The following is a 19,271-nucleotide window of genomic DNA, read 5'->3' on the forward strand; positions in this document are numbered from 1 at the left end:
TAGCCTGGGAACTTCCACATGCCACAGGTGCAGCCCTAAAAAGCAAAAAAATAAAAAAAAAAATAACTTGGCAATAAAGATGAAGGAACTTGAAAACATGCCTTTTGATCCAATAACTCTAACCCTGAAGAGTTAGAAATTATCTGAGGTGTAGAAAGGATCTCATGCATAAAAATGAGATGTTTTTGGTTGCATCGTTTGAAACTATTTTCTCCCATTCTGTAGGTTGTCTTTTTGGGTTTTTTTTTTTTTTAATATATAGTTTTCTTTGCTGTGCAAAAGCCTGTCAGTTTGATTAGGTCCCAATGGTTTATTTTTGTTTTTATTTCTGTTGCCTTAGGAAGCTGACCTAAGAAAACATTTGTATAGCTGATATCAGGGAATGTTTTGCCTATGTTCTCTTGTAGGAGTTCTATGGTATCTTGTCTTATGTTTAAGTCTTTAATCCATTTTGAGTTTATTTTTGTGTGTGGTGTGAGGGTGTGTTCCTGTTTCACTGATTTAGATGAGGCTGTCCAGTTTTCCCAGCACCACTTGCTGAAGAGACTGTCTTTTTCCCATTTTATATTCTTGCCTCCTTCATCAAAGATTAACTGACCACAGGTGTCTGGATTTATTTTTGGGTTCTCTTTTCTGTTCCATTGGTCTGTATATCTGTTTTTGTACTAGTACCACACCGTCTTGATTACTATAGCTTTCTAGTATTGTCTGAAGTCTAGGAGAGTCATGCCTTCAGTTTGGTTTTTGTTCCTCAGGATTGCTTTGGCAATTCTGGGTCTTTTATGGTTCCACATAAAGTTCTGGATTGTCTGTTCTAGTTCTGTGAAAAATGTCATAGGTAATTTAATAGGGAGTGCACTGAATCTGTAGATTGCTTTGGGTAGTATGGCCATTTTTATGATATTAACTCTTCCAATCCAGAAGCATGGACTATTTTTCCATTTCTTTGAATACTCTTTAATTTCCTTGATTAATGTTTTATAGGTCTCAGCATATAAGTCTTTCACCTCAACCGTACAAATATTTTCTTAGGTCAGTTATCATCACACATGACCCAACAGTGTTCAATACTAAAAGTTTCCCACATCCCTGGAAATATTTCTCACATACATATGTAAGAATAGTGCTCTCCACTGAAAATGATCAAATAAAAAGACAGTCCTCAGCTTTCAGCACTTGACATTAACGACCCAAATACACTATTTTCCAGTGGTTCAGAAAGGCAAGTTGCAAACAAATAAGTTTGTCAGCTAATTTGCTTTCTGACACCCATCAGAGCACAAAGTCATATCTGATTAAAAGGACAGGGTGTGGACCTAGAGGTCCTGGGTTTGAACCCTAATTCCATCACTTATCAAGTGCATGACTTCAGATGAGTTATTCTACCCCTCTGATCCTCAAGTGTCCTCCTCTATAAAATGAAGATATGATGGTACCTACAATCCCATATGATCTGTATGAGGACTGAGTTAATAACACACTGAAAAGTCCTTAGAACCATGCCTGCACACAGTTACTGCAATCACTATCATTGACATCAATGCCTTCCCTCGTTTGGTCCCACAGTTACACTCTGGCCAGCACAAACTACTGCTAGTGCAAGTGAGAGGAAAGGGAAGAAGCAGATGCAAAGAAGCAGGGAGAGAAGACAAGATAAAGAAGAAATCAGACCCAGTGGAGAATGGAGTCCATCCGACCTGATCAATGAGACAGACTCTGAAGGGAAATCCAAAGATGAGCACTGGCAGTGTTACATTTCCCCAAATGGTACCAAACAGATGTCAGAATTCTGCTGTTTGTAAAATGTCCTTCTAGGCAGTCATCTTCTCCAGGCAATCTGCAACACCTGCGGCTGGGACTCAGACTTGCCAGTGGGGACCACATAGGGATCATCCAGTGAGTACAGGGGGCCATTCGAAAAATTTCAGTTATTTTTGTCCCTTATATTTTACTATGAATTTTCAAACATACAGAAGAGTTGGGGGGAGTTCTGGCTGAGGCGCAGCAGAAACGAATCCGACTAGTATCTGTGAGGATGTGGGTTCGATCCCCAGCCTTGCTCAGTAGGTTAGGGATCCGGCATTGCCGTGAGCTGTGGTGTAGGTCACAGATGTGGCTTGGATCCCACATTGCTGTGGCTGTGGCATAGGCCAGCAGCTGTAGCTCTGATTCTACTTCTAGCCTGGGAACTTCCATAGGCCACAGGTGTGGCCCTAAAAAGCAAAAATAAATACATACATACATACATACATACAGTATTATATTAAAAAAAAAGAAAAAGAAAAAGTTGGGGACAAAAGTATAATAGCCACCAGCTGTGTACCCACCGCCTATACTTAATAATTAACAACTTGCCATTTTTGCTTTATTTATCTGTGAGTGTACATATCTCCTGAATAATCTGAAACTAAGTTTCAGACATGATGATACCTTACCCTAAGTACTCTGTCATTTATCTGCAAAAAAAATTAAGATAGTCTCCTAAATAATCATAAGATCATTATCACACCTAGGAGAACAGATAATAATCCAGATACTGGATACTGCTAAGGTACAGTGAGGTCTGTAGACACATCTTGAAAATAAGAGTTACCTTGTATATTATTATCAGGTAAGCTCTGAATCAGATGCAGTGTGGATGTGAGAAGGACCATGACTTGCTCTTCAATAGCATCAGTGGGCTAGAGGGGTAGTCACGTGCCTTAAGACAAGGCCTTCAAGAAGTACCAGGGCTCTCCTCAAGTTTCTCAAAAAATGCTTGCAGAAATACACTTAATGAGAACCTTCTAATTTTAAGGTTTTTCCTTCCCTTCCTGATTTTTCATTTTCTAGATTTTCTAATTATTTTTCTTTTACAGTGGGCAGGAATATTAAAATCAGAAAACTTTTCTCAATGTAATTTTGAATTCTATAATTGCAACAGAGATGTTTCTTTACCTCCTAAATCACTGTGGTTAAATGAGTCAAGAAATATAAAGTTACAAAATAGCTTGTGAGTATATTGCCTTATGAAATGTAACTCACCTGATGGGTTTCTGTGTTATACGTAAGTCATAAGGTTTCACACTATCTAGGAATATATCATATAATTGGTTAAAAATGATATTTGTGTCACTTCTAGAAAAAGTTCGGCATTTAGTCCTTGGTCAGAAACATAACCCCCATATTACCAATGTTTCAATGGAAAAACAAAATCATCTTAAATTTGATTTACTATATTTTCTCTGTCAACAAAGCCCCTACCATGGGGAAGCCTCACATGTAAAAGCAAAGGGAATTAATAGAGTTGCTCTTTGAAGAGAGCATCCATCCAGCTTTCCAACCTGTTTTTCTTTTTCTTTTTTTTTTTTTTTTTTTTTAGGGCAGCACCCACGACATATGGAAGCTCCCAGGCTAGGGGTCAAATCAAAGCTACAGCTGCCAGCCTACATCACAGTCACAGCAATGCGGGACCTAAGCTGTGTCTGTGACCTACACCACAGCTCACAGCAAATACCAGATCCTCGACCCACTGAGCAAGGCCAGGGATTGAACCTGCATCTTCATGAATACCAGTTGGATTCATTTCTGCTGCACCACAACAGGAACTCCCCAACCTGCTTTTTCTATAGCACATGAATCATTTCTGTCATAAAGTGATGTGTAATTTAGATGGTTAACACTGAACACTAAGCTGAATCCCTCCCAATGAGCATTAAAAAAAAAAAGACACTTACCAGACTGGTGCTGTGAATGGGCTCCAGCAGAGCTTTAGCTGACGCTTCCTCCTGGCCTGAAGCAGTCACCACAGCAGCGCTTTCCTGGGCCAGCCCGACTACCTGCGCACTACTTGTACTCTTCAGTTTATCTGCAATTCGCTGGTTTTCTTTCTCCAGCTTGATTTTAGCTAACTGTGCTTCCAACATCCAATGTTCCTTCTCCTGCTCTAATTTAGAGATCTTCTCCAAACTCTGCTGAACCTTCAAAGCAACAAAGAGTTCTATGCCTTAGAAGATGATGCAGACAAAAAGTGGGAAAAAACAACAACAAAAAAATACTTTATAGAATGTTAACCAAAACTACTTCACAGATGTGAAAACAAAAAAAGCCTGATCCTGGAATAGGGAAAGTTTTATTAAAGAGGATACAAAAAGCACAATCATAAATTTGAGAAACTAAACTAGAATGAAATAGAAAAATCTCTATACATCAAAAGGTATAGCACAGACAGTGAACAGGAAAAGTCACAAAGTGGAAGAAGCAACAGAGGACTAATAACCTGAACATATAAGGAATTTCTATAAATCAATGATAAAAGATAGAAAACCCAATTGAGAAAAAGTCAAGAGACTTGAATAGGCACTTGAACAAGACTACAAACATAAAAAAAGAAGGTATTCAAATGACTAAATGAAAAACAGAAGATACAAAGATGGGCATACTTATGGAGCAATTAGAATTATCATATAGTGCCAGGGAAGTGGAATTTGGGATAATCACTTTGAAAACTATTTGTCCTGATCTTTGAAAGCTGAACATAAAATATCCTATACTCAGCAGTTCCACTTCTAAGTATATACCCAACAGAAATGCATGCATGTTTATCAAAAGACAAGTATAAGAATGTCCATAGCAGCCCCATGATAGCCAAACACTTGAAACTACCTAAATCCTCATAAAATGGATAAATGGATAAATTATATATATTTTTGTCATACAATAGAAAACTTAACAGCAATGAAAATGGACTGATTACAACCACACATAACATGGAGGAATACTACAAATATAATGCTGAACAAAAGACATCTGAAAGAGATGCTTCATAATTCTCATTTAATATAAAGTTCGGCATCATGCAACAAAACAAAGAACACAGGATGATGGTTATCTTTGGGGTAAGAGGAAAGTAGTAACTGGAAAGGGATATAAGGAAGGCTTCTTGGTCCTGGAAATTTTTTTTAAAGTTATACCTTACAAAAAGAAATGTTCATTTTTAGGAGTTCCCATTGTGGTGCAGTGGAAACAAATCTGACTAGGAACCATGAGGTTGTGGGTTCGATCCCTGGCCTCGCTCATTGGGTTAAGGATCTGGTGTTGCTGTGGCTGTGGCTGGCAGGTGTAGCTCTGATTGGATCCCTAGCCTGGGAACCTCCGTACACCTAAAGTGTGGCCCTGAAAAGTGCAAAAAAAGAAAAAGAAATGTTCATTTTTAAAATTTTTATCTAGCTACTGTTACATTAATTAGCATGTTTACTTAATTCACTGGAATATATAATAATTTATATACTTATCTTTATACTTCTAGTAAGTTTTTATAAAAAAGCTAATTATCGGAGTTCCCGTCGTGGCGCAGCGGTTAACGAATCCGACTAGGAACCATGAGGTTGTGGGTTTGATCCCTGCCCTTGCTCAGTGGTCAAGGTTCTGGCGTTGCCGTGAGCTGTGGTGTAGGTCGCAGAAGCGGCTCGGATCCTGCATTGCTATGGCTCTGGCGTAGGCTGGCAGCTACAGCTCCGATTCGACCCCTAGCCCGGGAACCTCCATATGCCGCAGGAGTGGCCCAAGAAATGGCAAAAAGACAAAAAAAAAAAAAAAAAGCTAATTATCAAGGCAAATAAAAACCTAAGAATTAAATAAAAATCAAAGCAATCTTAAGAGCGAATTCCAAATGTTTTACCAACTATCGTGGTTGAGCAATTACCACATACCAGACACTGTCCATAATAATTTCCTGCCACCATCCCATTGAAGCCTCCAAACAGTCCTACAATTGTCACTTCTCAAATAGGAGAACTAAAGTCCTAGGAGCTCAACCACCTGCTAGGCTAAGAAATGGCAGAGCCAGGATTTGTGATCTCATGTGTCTGGCTCATAAGTCTGGTTCTTTTCACCATTTCACACAGCCTCCCAATGGCACAATGAAGCCCTATGAGACCCTGAAAGGCAGAAACTACCCTCACTCTGCAAGGCAGGATGTGAGACCCCTGCTTATCAGTGCTTATCAGACAAGCCTGCAGCTCTGAAGTTAGGCGATTCCGCCACTTACCTAGCTACTTGGTATAAAAGCTGCCTAATTTCTCTGAGCCTTAATTTCCTCACATAAAATAAGAAAGAGATCCAAAATAAATTTTTAAGATATTCCACATTTCACTCATTTGTTTTAGGAATTTTGTTTTTAGGAATTATTATGTGTATTAAATATTTAGTTTCAACATCCTCTCAAATTAATATAAAAAAGATATGTGGTCCGATGAAAATAAAGTCAGCACAGCAAAATACTGTCTCAGATGAATTCGTGTTCTCTTTAAAATAAATATTTCTCAAGCTAAAAGCAAGCCAAGTATTAAGGTGATGAAATCTCTGTCAAAAGTTAAACTGGTGTTGGTTTATACTAACTTCTGAAAAAGACAGTAGTGCCTACCTTCGCCTGCTTCCCAGAATCAACCCATCAAATTGAGTATTGGAAAATTTTCATTCCTGCTCATTTAAGAAATACAAATTACTCACTGAGTCGCTAGTCCTCCCCCTTTTTTGCCTTATTACTTCAAACATTTAAATCCAGTTACTAAAGAATTAATCACCAGGGCAAAAGTGTGTTGATATTACTTTAGTGGCAATTCTAACACTCACTGAATCAAGACGAATCAAGATGACTTTAGAGTATCAAGAATTATTTTTCAATGAATTTTACTTATGGCATGTGCTAATTAACTTTATATATTTATTTATCTGACCTTTAAATCACTCTATGTGTATTACAAACCTTCCACGGGGGATTTAGTGTTTATGCTCTTTAACAGGTACCGTGATTTTCCAGGTGCCATACCTGTTGTGCAAGGCCTTCTCGACTTTCTGTAGAGCTGAGAAGGACCCGGCGGTTTGCCAGTGCTTCTTCATAAGGCACAGATTCCAAGAGGGGCTATGAAAAAAAAGCATCAAAAGAATTAAAGAAAAAGGTCACACCATTTCCCTGATCTTACAGATAAGGATGCTAAATTCAGTTTGATAATCAATTCAGATGTTTGCCAACACAGACTATTTCCTTCAATACATGTGAAAAGGAACTTTAAAAAAAGAAAAAGAATGCAGGAATTCATATTAATTTATAAGCTACACTAGCTAAAACCACAGGACTTGCACCAAAATAGACACATGAAAGAACACCATTGAAAATCTAGAAACAGATGAAAAAGTACACAGAAAAGTATATTATGTGTATTATTTTTAAGTCAATGGGGAAGGGATAAACTGGGTAAATCATGCAAGGGTAACCACTAATAATTTAGAAACCACTAACTATTTAGACCCCTATTTCAGAATAAATAAACTCAAGATGGATTAAAGATTTCAATCTAAAAATTTAGATCACAAAAATACTTGAAGAAAATAAAGGTGAGCACTTCTATAATCTTGGAAAGTGCCCTAATTTTCCAAGATTCCCCTGGCTGAGAATCAGCTTGTAAAGAAAAAAAACTGGTTTGATGAGATAAAAATTGAAACTTCTAGGAGTTCCCTGGTGGCAAAGTGTGTTGAAGACCCGGTGTCACTGCTGTGGCTCGGGTTTGATCCCTGGCCTGGGGACTTGCATGTGCCACAGGTGTGGCAAAAAATAAAATAAAATTTCTAAAATTTGAAAAATTACTACAGCAAACTGAAGGAAAAATATTTCTAACAAAAACTAAAATCCTGAATACAAAGAGAGCTCTTTCAACCCTATTCTACTTCAATAATAAGCAAGAAATGCAAATTAAAAACAGTAAGAAAGCTCTTTTCAAAATTGCTACTGTGGTGCAGTGGGTTAGGAATCCGACAGCAGCAGCCTGGGTTACTGAGGTGCAGGTTTGATTCCTCACTCAGTGCAGTGGGTTAAAGGATCCAGCATTGCCACAGCAGTAGCAAAATTCTCAGCAGTGGCTCAGATTCAACCCCTGGCCTGGGAACTTCCATATGCCAGGGGTGTGTCCATAAAAATTTTTTAAAAAGAAAAGAAAAAGAAAAAGAAGCCTCTTATCTTTGAGTGTAGTCTGGAAAAAAATGTGTCAAAATTTGAAACATTCACAGACTGAACCAGCAATTCCATTTTAAGGAATTAGTCATAAAGATGTAATTAAAACAATTAGGTGAATACAGGGAGATAGGTAGCCTTATACTTGTTAGGAGTGTACAACCACTGTTAAGGGCAATCTGGCAGTAAATGTGCAAGCCACATTATCCAGAGCATTCCAACTCTTAGCATTCCATACATATACCCAAGGAGGCATTTAGAAAGCTATCTATTGCAGTGTAATTGTAACAGGAAAAAAACTGGAATCAACCCACCAAAAAGGGAATACCTAAATGAACTATCCATGTTACAGAATTATATACTGTATTTAAAAGGAACATAGTAGCCAACATATGTATTGATATAGACAGATACCTAAAGCTTTTTTTTTTCCTTTTTTCTTTTTTGGCTGTCACACTGCATATGGAATTCCCAGGCCAGGAATCAGGTCTGAGACACAGCTGCAGCCTAAGCTGCAGCTGCAGCAATGCCAGATCCTTAACCCACTGTGCTGGGCCGGAGATGGAATCTGCATCCCCATCCCAGCATTTCCAAGACATTGCCAACCCTGTTCCACCACAGCAGGAACTCCTCTAAAACATTTTTTAAATGAAAAAAGCAAGCCACTCAATGAAACATGCATTTAAGTTAAAAAAAAGAAACTCAGAAAAATCTGTATATTATATACACTTCAAAGTTTATACAGATGAGTATAAATACTCCAAAAGAGTCTGGAAAGTTACACACCAAGCTGATAACTATAGTTACCTCTGAAGAGGAAATGGAAATAGAGATTGTAATTTACCTATAATATTCTTGTGTAATATAAGAATGTATTTATATACTACGTGCAACTAAAAGTTAAAAAGAAATAAGAGGATGAGCTCCCTGGTAGCCTAATGGATTGAGGATCTGATGTTGTCACTGCTGTGGCATGGGTTTATTCCCTGGCTTTGGAACTTCTGCGTGCCGTGGGTGCGGCCAAAAAGAACAAAGAAAGAAATAAGAAGAAAAAGGTAAAAGCAAATGCACAAAGTTGCGTGTACAAGAATACCCCCAGAGTACTGTATGTAACAGTGAAAATTAGGAAGCAACCTAAAAATCCACTAGCAATGGACTGTGAATTAAATTATTATACATTTACAGAATGAAACACTATATATGAAATACTAGATGCATTAAAATGATAGCTATTTATAGATATATATTTTTGATATATAAAGATATCCACAATGCATTAAGAGGGGAAAAAAAAACAGATTCTAAAACAGTATATGCGTTCCGATACATTGCTTTTTACAGCATGTGTGTGTGTATGTGTGTGTGTCTATGTCTGTGTGCATGCATACACATTAAAATCTGGGGTGGGGGAATAGATATACTCTAACAAAGCTATGAGTAGCTACCTTTGGGTGGTGGAATTTGAGGTGACCATAATTTTCTTCTTCATGTACTGCCATTTCTTCTGATTTCTTTTTGCAATGATCATGTATTCTTATTATATTCATAAAAAAATGTTATAAATGTATTTAAATGTTTTTGTTTCTACAAGTTTAAGATTTTCCGAAGTGTGACACTTACTGGCTGCCTGGCTATCTCACCCTAAACACTCTACCAGGACATGGAAACATAAGCCTGTGAGGTGAGGTTTTGGTCCCTGTCACATCCTCCTCTCCAAAAACTCCCCACCGCTGTCAAACACCTGTGCCTCTTTTTTTTTTTTTTTTTGCTTTTTAGGGCCACACCTGCAGCATATGGAAGTTCCCAGGCTAGAGGTCGAATCTGAGCTGCAGCTGCCGACCTACGCCAAAGACACAGCAACTCCAGATCCAAGCCACATCTGCAACCTACACTGCAGCTTGTGGCAATGCTGGATCCTCAATCCCACTGAGTGAAGCCAGGGGCCGAACCCACATCTTCATGGATACTAGTTGCGCTCATTACCACTGAGCCACAACAGGAACTCCTGTACCTCAAATTTATATAAAACCCAAACAACATGAGCTGTGGGAAAACTCTTGCCATTCACTGGAATTATTCCAGATTTCCCTTCTGATTTAAATGTTAACAGCAGCTCACAAACCTTTCTTACAGCCTTCATATAGGCAGCAGCTTTTTTCTTGTACTGCAGCATGCATTCTGCTGAAAGAGGACTGATGAATCCACTCGCTGCCTTAGGCCCATAGCTCAGGGAAGCAATGAAGTAGTCCACATTGTTGCTGAAGAAAGATGCAATCTAAACCAAGTGTGACAAGAAGATAGATTCTGTTTTCCAATAATATATCTAAAGTATATATCTAATAGTTTTCAGAGCAAAGTTAAAGATGCTGAGAATGGAAATGCAATTTCAACACCTGCCCAAAAGCCCACATTTATTTATTTGAAGAGAATACCTAGGCAATGGTTTAAAATAAACACAACACCAATATAAATTTTGCGACCAGATTTGTGACACATCTTAATCTAGACAAGTTCTATTGTTCCTGAAAACCAAGGCTGACTCTGATCTATTATGCAGACAATGTTTATGAGCTATTTACCTCAAGAAGTCTGCCCCGCTCTCAAAATATATATGTTTGGGTTTATACATCCCATTTTCATTTTAACTTTAAATGTTCCATTTTCCAACACAAGACATGACACAGCATTTTGATATATAATCTCTACTTAAATTTACTTCTGTAAATCTCAATCTGCGCATTACAAATGTAATAGGAAAAAGAAAGGACTGAAAATTCAGTAGACCCCTATCATTTATAGATTTAACATTGGCTTAATCTATGTTATCGACAACAAAGATCCATGACTGTAATTCTGCCCAGCCCTGATACTGAATCTTCAGTGCTACATGAAATGGTGATATAAATTGAAATGTATAAGAAAGTTCTTAGCTAGAAAAATTAAAGTCTTAGATACATTAAAGAGTATTCTATTTCAATAAATAAGAAAAAGTGACTTGTGAAACAAGAGTATTCTACCATGGCAAAAACTGCTCAAAAAGTAAGCACTCACTCACCAATGGTCTAAAAGGATGCCTTTTGCCTTAATATTTTAATGCGTCAAATGAAATTCTAGCTTGGGTAGTTTTCAAGAAAATGAAAACTCTAAAAATCTTGAGCTGTATATTCCTCGCATACGACATATATAATCACGTAGGCAGTGTCCGCATTTAGGATATGGTAGTATATCTTGCTTGAGGTTACCTTTCTTTCCTCTCTCTGATATTTCTACATTTCCCAAATGTTCTTTAATATGCATATGTTACAATTTTCTAGTGGGTTTTCTGAAATTACAAATGATAAAATTTGGTTTAATGAAATCACAGTAGCTAAGTGTTAATTGCCACCGATTAATACTTAGTTCAGATACTTATTTTAATTAGAAATTTCAGAGTGACAATCAAATGTCTTTCCTTGGGACAACCTTTAAGGTTTCAGGCAAAGCAAATCTAAAATAAGCTATGTAGTTGATGGATATCTAATAGTCCAGAGTTCTCAAAGGAAAGTGACAAATGCAGAGACTCCTGTAAAATGTCAACATTCTCTTTTTCCAAAATTTTTCTTAACTGAATCAAAGACAGAATCAACATCAGAAAGCTTCCAGCATGTCTATAGATGAAAGTGTTAAAGAGGAGGCAGTGGGGATGGTCTTCTGGCTAAGGAATCCCATAGGCACTGATCTGAGAGCTGACAGAATCTAAAGATAACATCTTTTAATTACAGCCCCAAACTATAGCGAACTGTCACTAAGTAGTAAGTACAGTGAACTTCTGACTTTGGGAAAGATGACACTGAGTATCTAACATTAATCTATGATCATTTCTGATTAACTTAAACCACTTGGGAAAAAAAAAGTGTGCTCTTAATAAGGTCAACCTGTCAGAAAAAACAATGGTATATAACAGACAGAGATTAGCCTTTCCTTGAGAAATTAGGTGGAGTCTGCTAAAATAAATGGGCTACCATCGTCCTGAACAGTCCTTTCAGTTTTATATATACGGGTAGTTCTCAAAGAAATCTCGGTCATTAAAGGCTTTGATGAGAACCATCTGAACATACACTCTTAGATTATGACATCTGCTAAAACCACTTATCCAAGAAAGGACGATTTCTAAAGAAACTGCACTCTGGTCAGTTTATAATAATAATAAAGTACTTAACAATCTGAATGGTCATTATCTAATACTAAGAGTTCAATAAGAAGACACATGTTGAAATCACCTTAAAAGAACTTATTTAAGGTAGAAAACCACAGAGGTAGAATTATTACAAGTGTTAACAAAAAACTTAGATGGAGAAAAACAAAATATTAACAAAAGTCTCTTAATTCTTTTTCTTTTTATATATCCCAGTTTCTATATAGCAGACCTTTAATGCAAACAAGCATCTATATAGTGAGACCACCTAGGATCTTCAAACCATAATATATCTCATTAAAACATAAACAGTGAGTGACCCACCTATTCATCACAAATGCTTAAAAGTAACTATCATACCATTTTAAATATTAGGTAGGAAGGAAGAAAAAGGAGACAACTGTATTTTACAAAAAAGGCTGATAATCCAAAATTCTTTTAGAGATCAATTTTCCTATGTCAGTCAAGGAAAAAAAAGGAGCATACTTAAGAATTACATTAATGTAAATATAAATTTGAAAAAAGTTACCTTTCCTGCTCCATTTGTCAATGCCACTACTGATGATAGGATGCAGTCATTAGTTGTTATGAGTTTCTGTGTTGCTGTGGGAAGTTCATGCTCTATTGTAGCCTTTTGACTATAATGTTTGGAAATATCTAAAAAACCAATCAAATGAAAACTCATGAATATCTATATACAAGTTATATACAGATACCCAGACCAGTAACTTCTCATTTATACGCTAACAAATTTACAAAGTAAACTTGACAAAAAATGGTCCTAAATATCAGGACTGTGCTGAGTACCAATTAGGTCTCAAATCCACATGGAAAGAATAGAGAGGACTGAAGGTCTCTCTCTTTTGGGGCCACCCCATAGTACAAAGGGTTCCCAGGCCAGAGATCAGATCTGAGCTGCAGTTGTGACCTACACCACAGCAACACTGGATCCTTTCACCCACTGTGCCAAGCCAGGGATCAAACCTGGTCAACAAACCTGTGTCATGTGCATGTTCGATCCCTGGCCTTGCTCAGTGGGTTAAGGATACCACGTTGCCATGAGCTGTGGTGTAAGTCACAGACGCGGCTTGGATCCCCAAATTGCTGTGGCTGTAGTGTAAGCCAGCAGCTGCAGCCACAGTTCAGCAGCTGCAGCTCCAATTCAACCCCTAGCCTAAGACCCTCCACAGGCCTCGGGTGCAGCCCTTAAAAAAAAAAAAAAAAAAAAAACTGTGTCCTGGCACCACAGAGATGCCCGCAATCCTGTTGCACTACTGCAGGAATTGCAGAGAATACTAAGGGTCTCTTAACACCATCCTGGTGTCTCTATTATAACCTCCAGCATGTGGGTCTTATTCTGCTTCATTTGAGCGTTAGCTCGTGTTCTAGTGCTGGGTAAATGACCCTGACCAGTATTTACCAATTAAAAACCCTGTTTTCATTATCCAGCAGGCACAAATGACAATTCATACTCTGCTTCTATAAACAAACCACAAGGCTGGAAAAAACAGCCAACACAGGCATGATGTACCATAATCCTTATTGGATTTTAGCTGGTTTGCCAGAACACACTTTAACAATAAGAAAGGTCTGCACAGCCAAATAAGGAATGGATACTCCAACATCTGGCTTCACATTTTATTGCCTCCAGTCCAAGAAAATTACAACAAAGGCCTGTGACTATAAAAGCATAGAAGAGAGGCTTAGATATAAAAGTGCTGAGAGAAACAGCAGGAGGTGAAACTGGCCGAACAGCTCATCTTGGGATTTTCTGGGTCTCTGAGAAATAAGATAACTTCATTTGGAAATAAGGGGAAAATGGGAGAATTATCAAAACAACACTGATTTACAAAGAAGGGCAATTACATTTTTAAATAATAAAGTGTTTACAATACAGCCTCCTCTCACTATTTTAGAATATTTCAGTTACAACAGCATTAATTATTACCAACAAAAGCTAAAAATAAATCACAAAACATGGAAATTTATAGCAGGGAATTTCATTTATTCAGAATCAAGAAATCTAGTTGATTTTAGACTACAGAAAATTAAAAGGAAATAAGATGATTTAGAAATAAATGGTATTTGAGATTTAACCTGATATGATCATGATACTTTAACACAAAATTACTGTTTTATGAAAAAGTCTATTTTTATTAAAACTTAAAACTAGGAAATTGTGATAGTTATATATACTGTGTGTGTATATATATATACAAGCACGTAAACTTTTACATATGTAAACTTTTAATTTAAGATAGCTTCAGATTTAGGAGTTCCCTGGTGGCCTTGCACATTAAGGACCTGGTGGTGTCACTGCTGTGGTGAAGGTTCGATCCCTGGCCTGGGAACCTCTGCATGCCATGGGCATGGCCACAAAAAAAGAGTTTTATATTTACAGAAAAGTTACAGAGTTTCTGGGTACTCTTCAATCAGTTTTCACTACTGATACAACATTGTACATTACTATGGTACACTTGTCACAATGGAGGAACCAACTAATTGGTACATTACTATTAGGTTTATAATGTATTTTTTAAAATAAATGATTATCCTCTATATATTCATAAGTTATCCAAGTGAATGAAAATTCAATTGAAATGGTAAACATTTTTTTGAACTTGCTAGCCCCTAGAGCAGACATTTTCTTTCTATACACACCACAGAAAGTTTTATTCAATATTTTACCATCTGTATACAGCTGGGTTGGTAGGCAATCTCAGTTAACTGTGTAGGTGATTGAAATACTTATAAAAGATGCACAATACTAAGAACCCCTACACAGCTTCTATTGGATCAAAGCTACTGTAGTGTGACTATAATAATTTCCCCAATCCAACTGCCTACTATTTATTGAGTCTAAATATTTTAATTATTTAGGGTGTTCCTTGACATTAAATTTTAACTCCAAAAACAACAAAGAAATCATGTGACTTAGAACAGAGATTTATTTATGTTTTCTATAATCTACCTGCTTTAGACTTGAGACCTACAATCAAATAATTCTCACTTAGAATGCCACTTGTTAAAGATTAATTCGCTCCCATTTTAATGCCTTATAAGATACACATTTTTCTAAATCTCTCTTTTTAGACTAAGACCAGCCTGTTTGCTTGCCTGTTTGCCTGCCTGCTTTCTTTCTTTCTTTCCAACATAGATCAAGCAATTATTCAGGGCGAATCATTAAGGGAAAAGGTTTGAAATAAGAGTTCTCTTAAAAATAAAGTCTATTCTATTAATGCCAGTTAATGCTCACTGAGTTTTCATGTAAGATATACAACCGTCTTCCAACTAGGTAAAAAGACAGATTTGAACTGTAAACCTAGCAACAGGAGCCCATAATCTGCTTGCCAACCATCCTTCGTGTTTCCTAATATTCTCTCTTTATATTACATTCACTTTCAAGGACAGAAAAAGTAGAGGCACAAAGGGGGCTTAGCAGGCCTCATCCTCCATAATCCCCACCAGCTCAAGCCAAAAAATAGTAACACTCTTTGACTTGGGCCACTTGTCATCTTATGTCATAACATGAATAAAAGCATCTATAGAAAACTTAGAAATACATTATTTATAGAAATATAAATAAAATCAAGATTTTTTTTAATGTAAATGAAGCTTTAAAATCCTTCTCAATGGATATCTACCCTCCTTTGTCAAAATTCTAGACAAAACACTAGCAGGAACAAATCATAACATTAGCACAGGAAAACTTAGGAAACAAAATCAAAAAAAAAAAAAAAAAAGAAAGAAAGAAATTGGAGTTCCCGTGGTGACTCAGTGGTTAACGAATCTGACTAGGAACCATGAGGTTGCGGGTTAGATCCCTGCCCTTGCTCAGTGGGTTAAGGATCCGGCATTGCCATGCGCTGTGGTGTAGGCTGTGAACACAGCTCGGATCTGGCGTTGCTGTGGCTCTGGTGTAGGCAGGCAGCTGTAGCTCCGATTCGACCCCTAGCCTGGGAACCTCCATATGCCATTGGAGCGGCCCTAGAAAAGGCAAAAAGACAATAAATAAATCTGTAGCCACAGAGCTACCAATGGTTTTGATGGCCTAGTTCTAGGTTAAGTAAAGTTCTGGACTAGAAGACTATAGTTAAGTCTGAGGTCCCCAAACCTAAAGCTACACATGAAAAATGTACCAGTCCTTTAGGGTTTCTATAGATCAGACTAGGTTCTGCAAGGTTGGGGCTGGCTATTGTCACCTGTCACCAACACTGTCTACGCAAGCTGTGATTCCCACAACCAGAGCTAGCTCCAGAAGAACAGTGACTTTTAAGGTCCTTATAATTGAAGACAAGTCACAGGAAGGGCCATTTTCCAGACTAAATGGTAAGGCAGTACTGGGTGATACTGCTGAGACTAAGAATGATTCCCTCTACCATAGGTTATGTGCCAGTCTCTAGAAGGGCCCCAAGTAGACTCATCTTATACAGGCCATACAACAAAGTTTTCAATTTTTAAAAAGCACTTTCTTTGAAACGAGTAACTCGTCACTAATTGTACATGAAATACCACAATGAAAAATCTAGGCACCTGGGCTACTTCCAACAGCCCTTAATAATTGCTCCTGCTCTCTCCTCCTCCTCCTCCAACAGTCATCAAAAGGAAAAAAAAAAAAAAAAAAAAGGAGGAAAAAAACTAGAAGCCATGCAGAGCCATAGATTAAAAAGTCAAGACTCAGAATCACATGCTAAGAAGCAAATGAAATGCCCTTCAACAAGCACATTCCTGGGAGCACATAGCAACTGAAAAGACCAAAGCTTAAAAACAGACCTTCACCCTTAAGACTTTGCTGAACAAAATAGGCCTTAAAATGGGTTCCTCTATAAAAATGCACGGGAGGGCAGAAAACAAGTGCATTCTTTCTGGGAACTTTAAATCTTCATTTCCTCAGTTCCCTCATACTTGGGCTCTATTAAGTGCAGTACTTTGCTAATTGTCTCTGAATAATATGTCTGGTTTGATAAAATTCACACACCTGCCTTAAGTCAGTATAATATATTTTTGGCTAAAGTTCTAGGCACAAGGGTTTCTCTTCAGCACTCTGTTTACCTTTAGGAAAGAAGCAGATGGGAAAAGCAGAAGGCAATGAGCTGTGCACTTCAATGTAAGCCAAATGCTACTAAGCCTTTATCTGGGGTCTATTAGCCTTGGCAGTATTTGTTTAAAGGTCATTCAGGCAGATATGAGAAAATAGGACAAAGCTTATTTACATTCTTTTTCAAGCCTCACCTTTCATGACATCATGAAATCCATGCAGAGCAGCACCAACGTTTGTTAAGACAGAACTGTAGTTTGTCCGAAGGAGTCCATCTGGCTCCGTACCTAGGAAACCAAGATGACAAACCTAAGCATTTTCCCAGAAGACTTTGCCTGAAAAACTCACAGCCCACCATCTCTAGCCTACTTTGGAGAAGACAGAGAATGAATACCACTTGTGATATGTTAAAAATAACGGCTCTTAAAATCACTGCAAGGGGACAGGTAGGAGGGAGGTATGGACTGGAGGTTTGGGATTGGCATATGCACACTGTGGTCCGTGGAAGGACAGGCCAACAGGGAGCCGCTGCAAAACACAGAATTCTACCCAGTATTCTGTGATAATCTATGAGGGAAAAGAATATAAAAGAGAATCAATGTGTGTACATGTATAACTGAATCACTCTGTTGTACAGCAGAAATTATCACAACAACATTGTAAATCAACTCTACTTCAATAAAACTTCTAAAAATGAAAAAAACACTACAGAAATAAAAGAGAAAAAATCACTGCAGACACATTCAGACAGAATGGCGACAAGTCTAAACTGATCTCCCATGTCCACAAATATTAACAGTTAAGAATGAAAATTAAATTGCTAAGCAGGACTATGTCCTTCATGATTCTTTTTGAAATGAAAGTCTGAGATTTTCACTTTGTTACTATAATTTCTCATTTTGTTCTTTCCCTACATATTATTATTGCTGAACATCACTAAAATCACTATTATTCAAATATCACAGTTCTAATTCAAGCATGAAAGCATAAATGAGCTCCACAGACCTGCTCCCCAGCATAATTGGTGAAAATCATTTTAAAACAACACTTTAAAATTTCGGAAATTATCCTAATGGCATACAGCAAATGAAGAAACATTTACTCAAGAAAAGCTATATCAGGAGTTCCTGTCGTGGCGCAGCAGAAAGGAATCTGACTAGGAACCATGAGGTTATGGGTTCGATACCTGGCCTTGCTCAGTGGGTTAAGGATCCAGTGTTGCTGTGAGCTATGGCGTAGGTCGCAGACGCAGCTGGGATCTGGTGTTACTGTGGCTATGGTGTAGGACAGCAGCTGTAGCTCTGATTAGACCCCTAGCCTGGGAACCTCCATATGCTGCATATGCGACCCTAGAGAGACAAAAGACACACATACACAAAAAAAAGAAAAAAAAAAAGAAATGGTGCCGAGAAAACCAGAGACCCACATGCAAAAGATGAAGTTGCCTCACAACATATACAAAAACTAACTCAAAATGGATCAAAGACCTAAATATAAGAGCTAAAACTATAAAACAATTAGAAGAAAACTAAGGGTAAGTCTTCACGACCTCATATTTGACAAGAGATTCTTAGATACAACACCAAAAGCCTGAGCGACAAAAGAAAAATTTGACATAATCAAAATTAAAAACTGTTGTACTTCAAAGTTACCATTAAGAAAATGAAAAAATAACTTGCAAAAATGGAAGACAATCTTGCAAATCATGTATCTAATAAGGGATCTGTACCTAGAAAAAGAACTCTTATAACTCAATAACAAAAAGAAAAATAACCCAACTGAAAAATGGAGAAAGGATATGAACAGACACATCTTCAAAGATGATACACAACCGGAGCTCCCATCGTGGCGCAGTGGTTAACGAATCTGACTAGGAACCATGAGGTTGCGGGTTAGATCCCTGCCCTTGCTCAGTGGGTTAAGGATCTGGTGTTTCCATGAGCTATGGTGTAGGTTGCAGACGCGGCTCGGATCCTGCATTGCTGTGGCTCTGGCATAGGCCCCCAGGTATAGCTCCGATTCAACCCCTAGCCTGGGAACCTCCATATGCCATGGGAGCGGCCCAAGAAAAG

General features: G+C 37.7%; 1 protein-coding gene across 2 annotated transcripts in view; it reads right to left on the reverse strand.

Annotated features, from left to right (window-relative positions):
* PPP1R21 (protein phosphatase 1 regulatory subunit 21) overlaps positions 1 to 19,271 on the reverse strand; it is a 71,202-nt gene that overhangs the window by 11,409 nt on the left and 40,522 nt on the right. Inside the window, exons 13-17 of one of the 2 annotated variants that reach the window (XM_047782120.1) lie at positions 17,394 to 17,486; positions 12,691 to 12,818; positions 10,110 to 10,262; positions 6,809 to 6,901; positions 3,717 to 3,959 (exon numbers count right to left, since the gene is read on the reverse strand). In XM_047782120.1, the coding sequence (XP_047638076.1) occupies positions 3,717 to 3,959; positions 6,809 to 6,901; positions 10,110 to 10,262; positions 12,691 to 12,818; positions 17,394 to 17,486 (710 nt within the window). The remainder of the gene's footprint in view (positions 1 to 3,716; positions 3,960 to 6,808; positions 6,902 to 10,109; positions 10,263 to 12,690; positions 12,819 to 17,393; positions 17,487 to 19,271) is intronic. The other variant, XM_047782121.1, reaches the window with a different exon arrangement.

This window comes from Phacochoerus africanus, chromosome 5 (assembly GCF_016906955.1).
Source record: "Phacochoerus africanus isolate WHEZ1 chromosome 5, ROS_Pafr_v1, whole genome shotgun sequence".
NCBI classification, from domain to species: domain Eukaryota; kingdom Metazoa; phylum Chordata; class Mammalia; order Artiodactyla; family Suidae; genus Phacochoerus; species Phacochoerus africanus.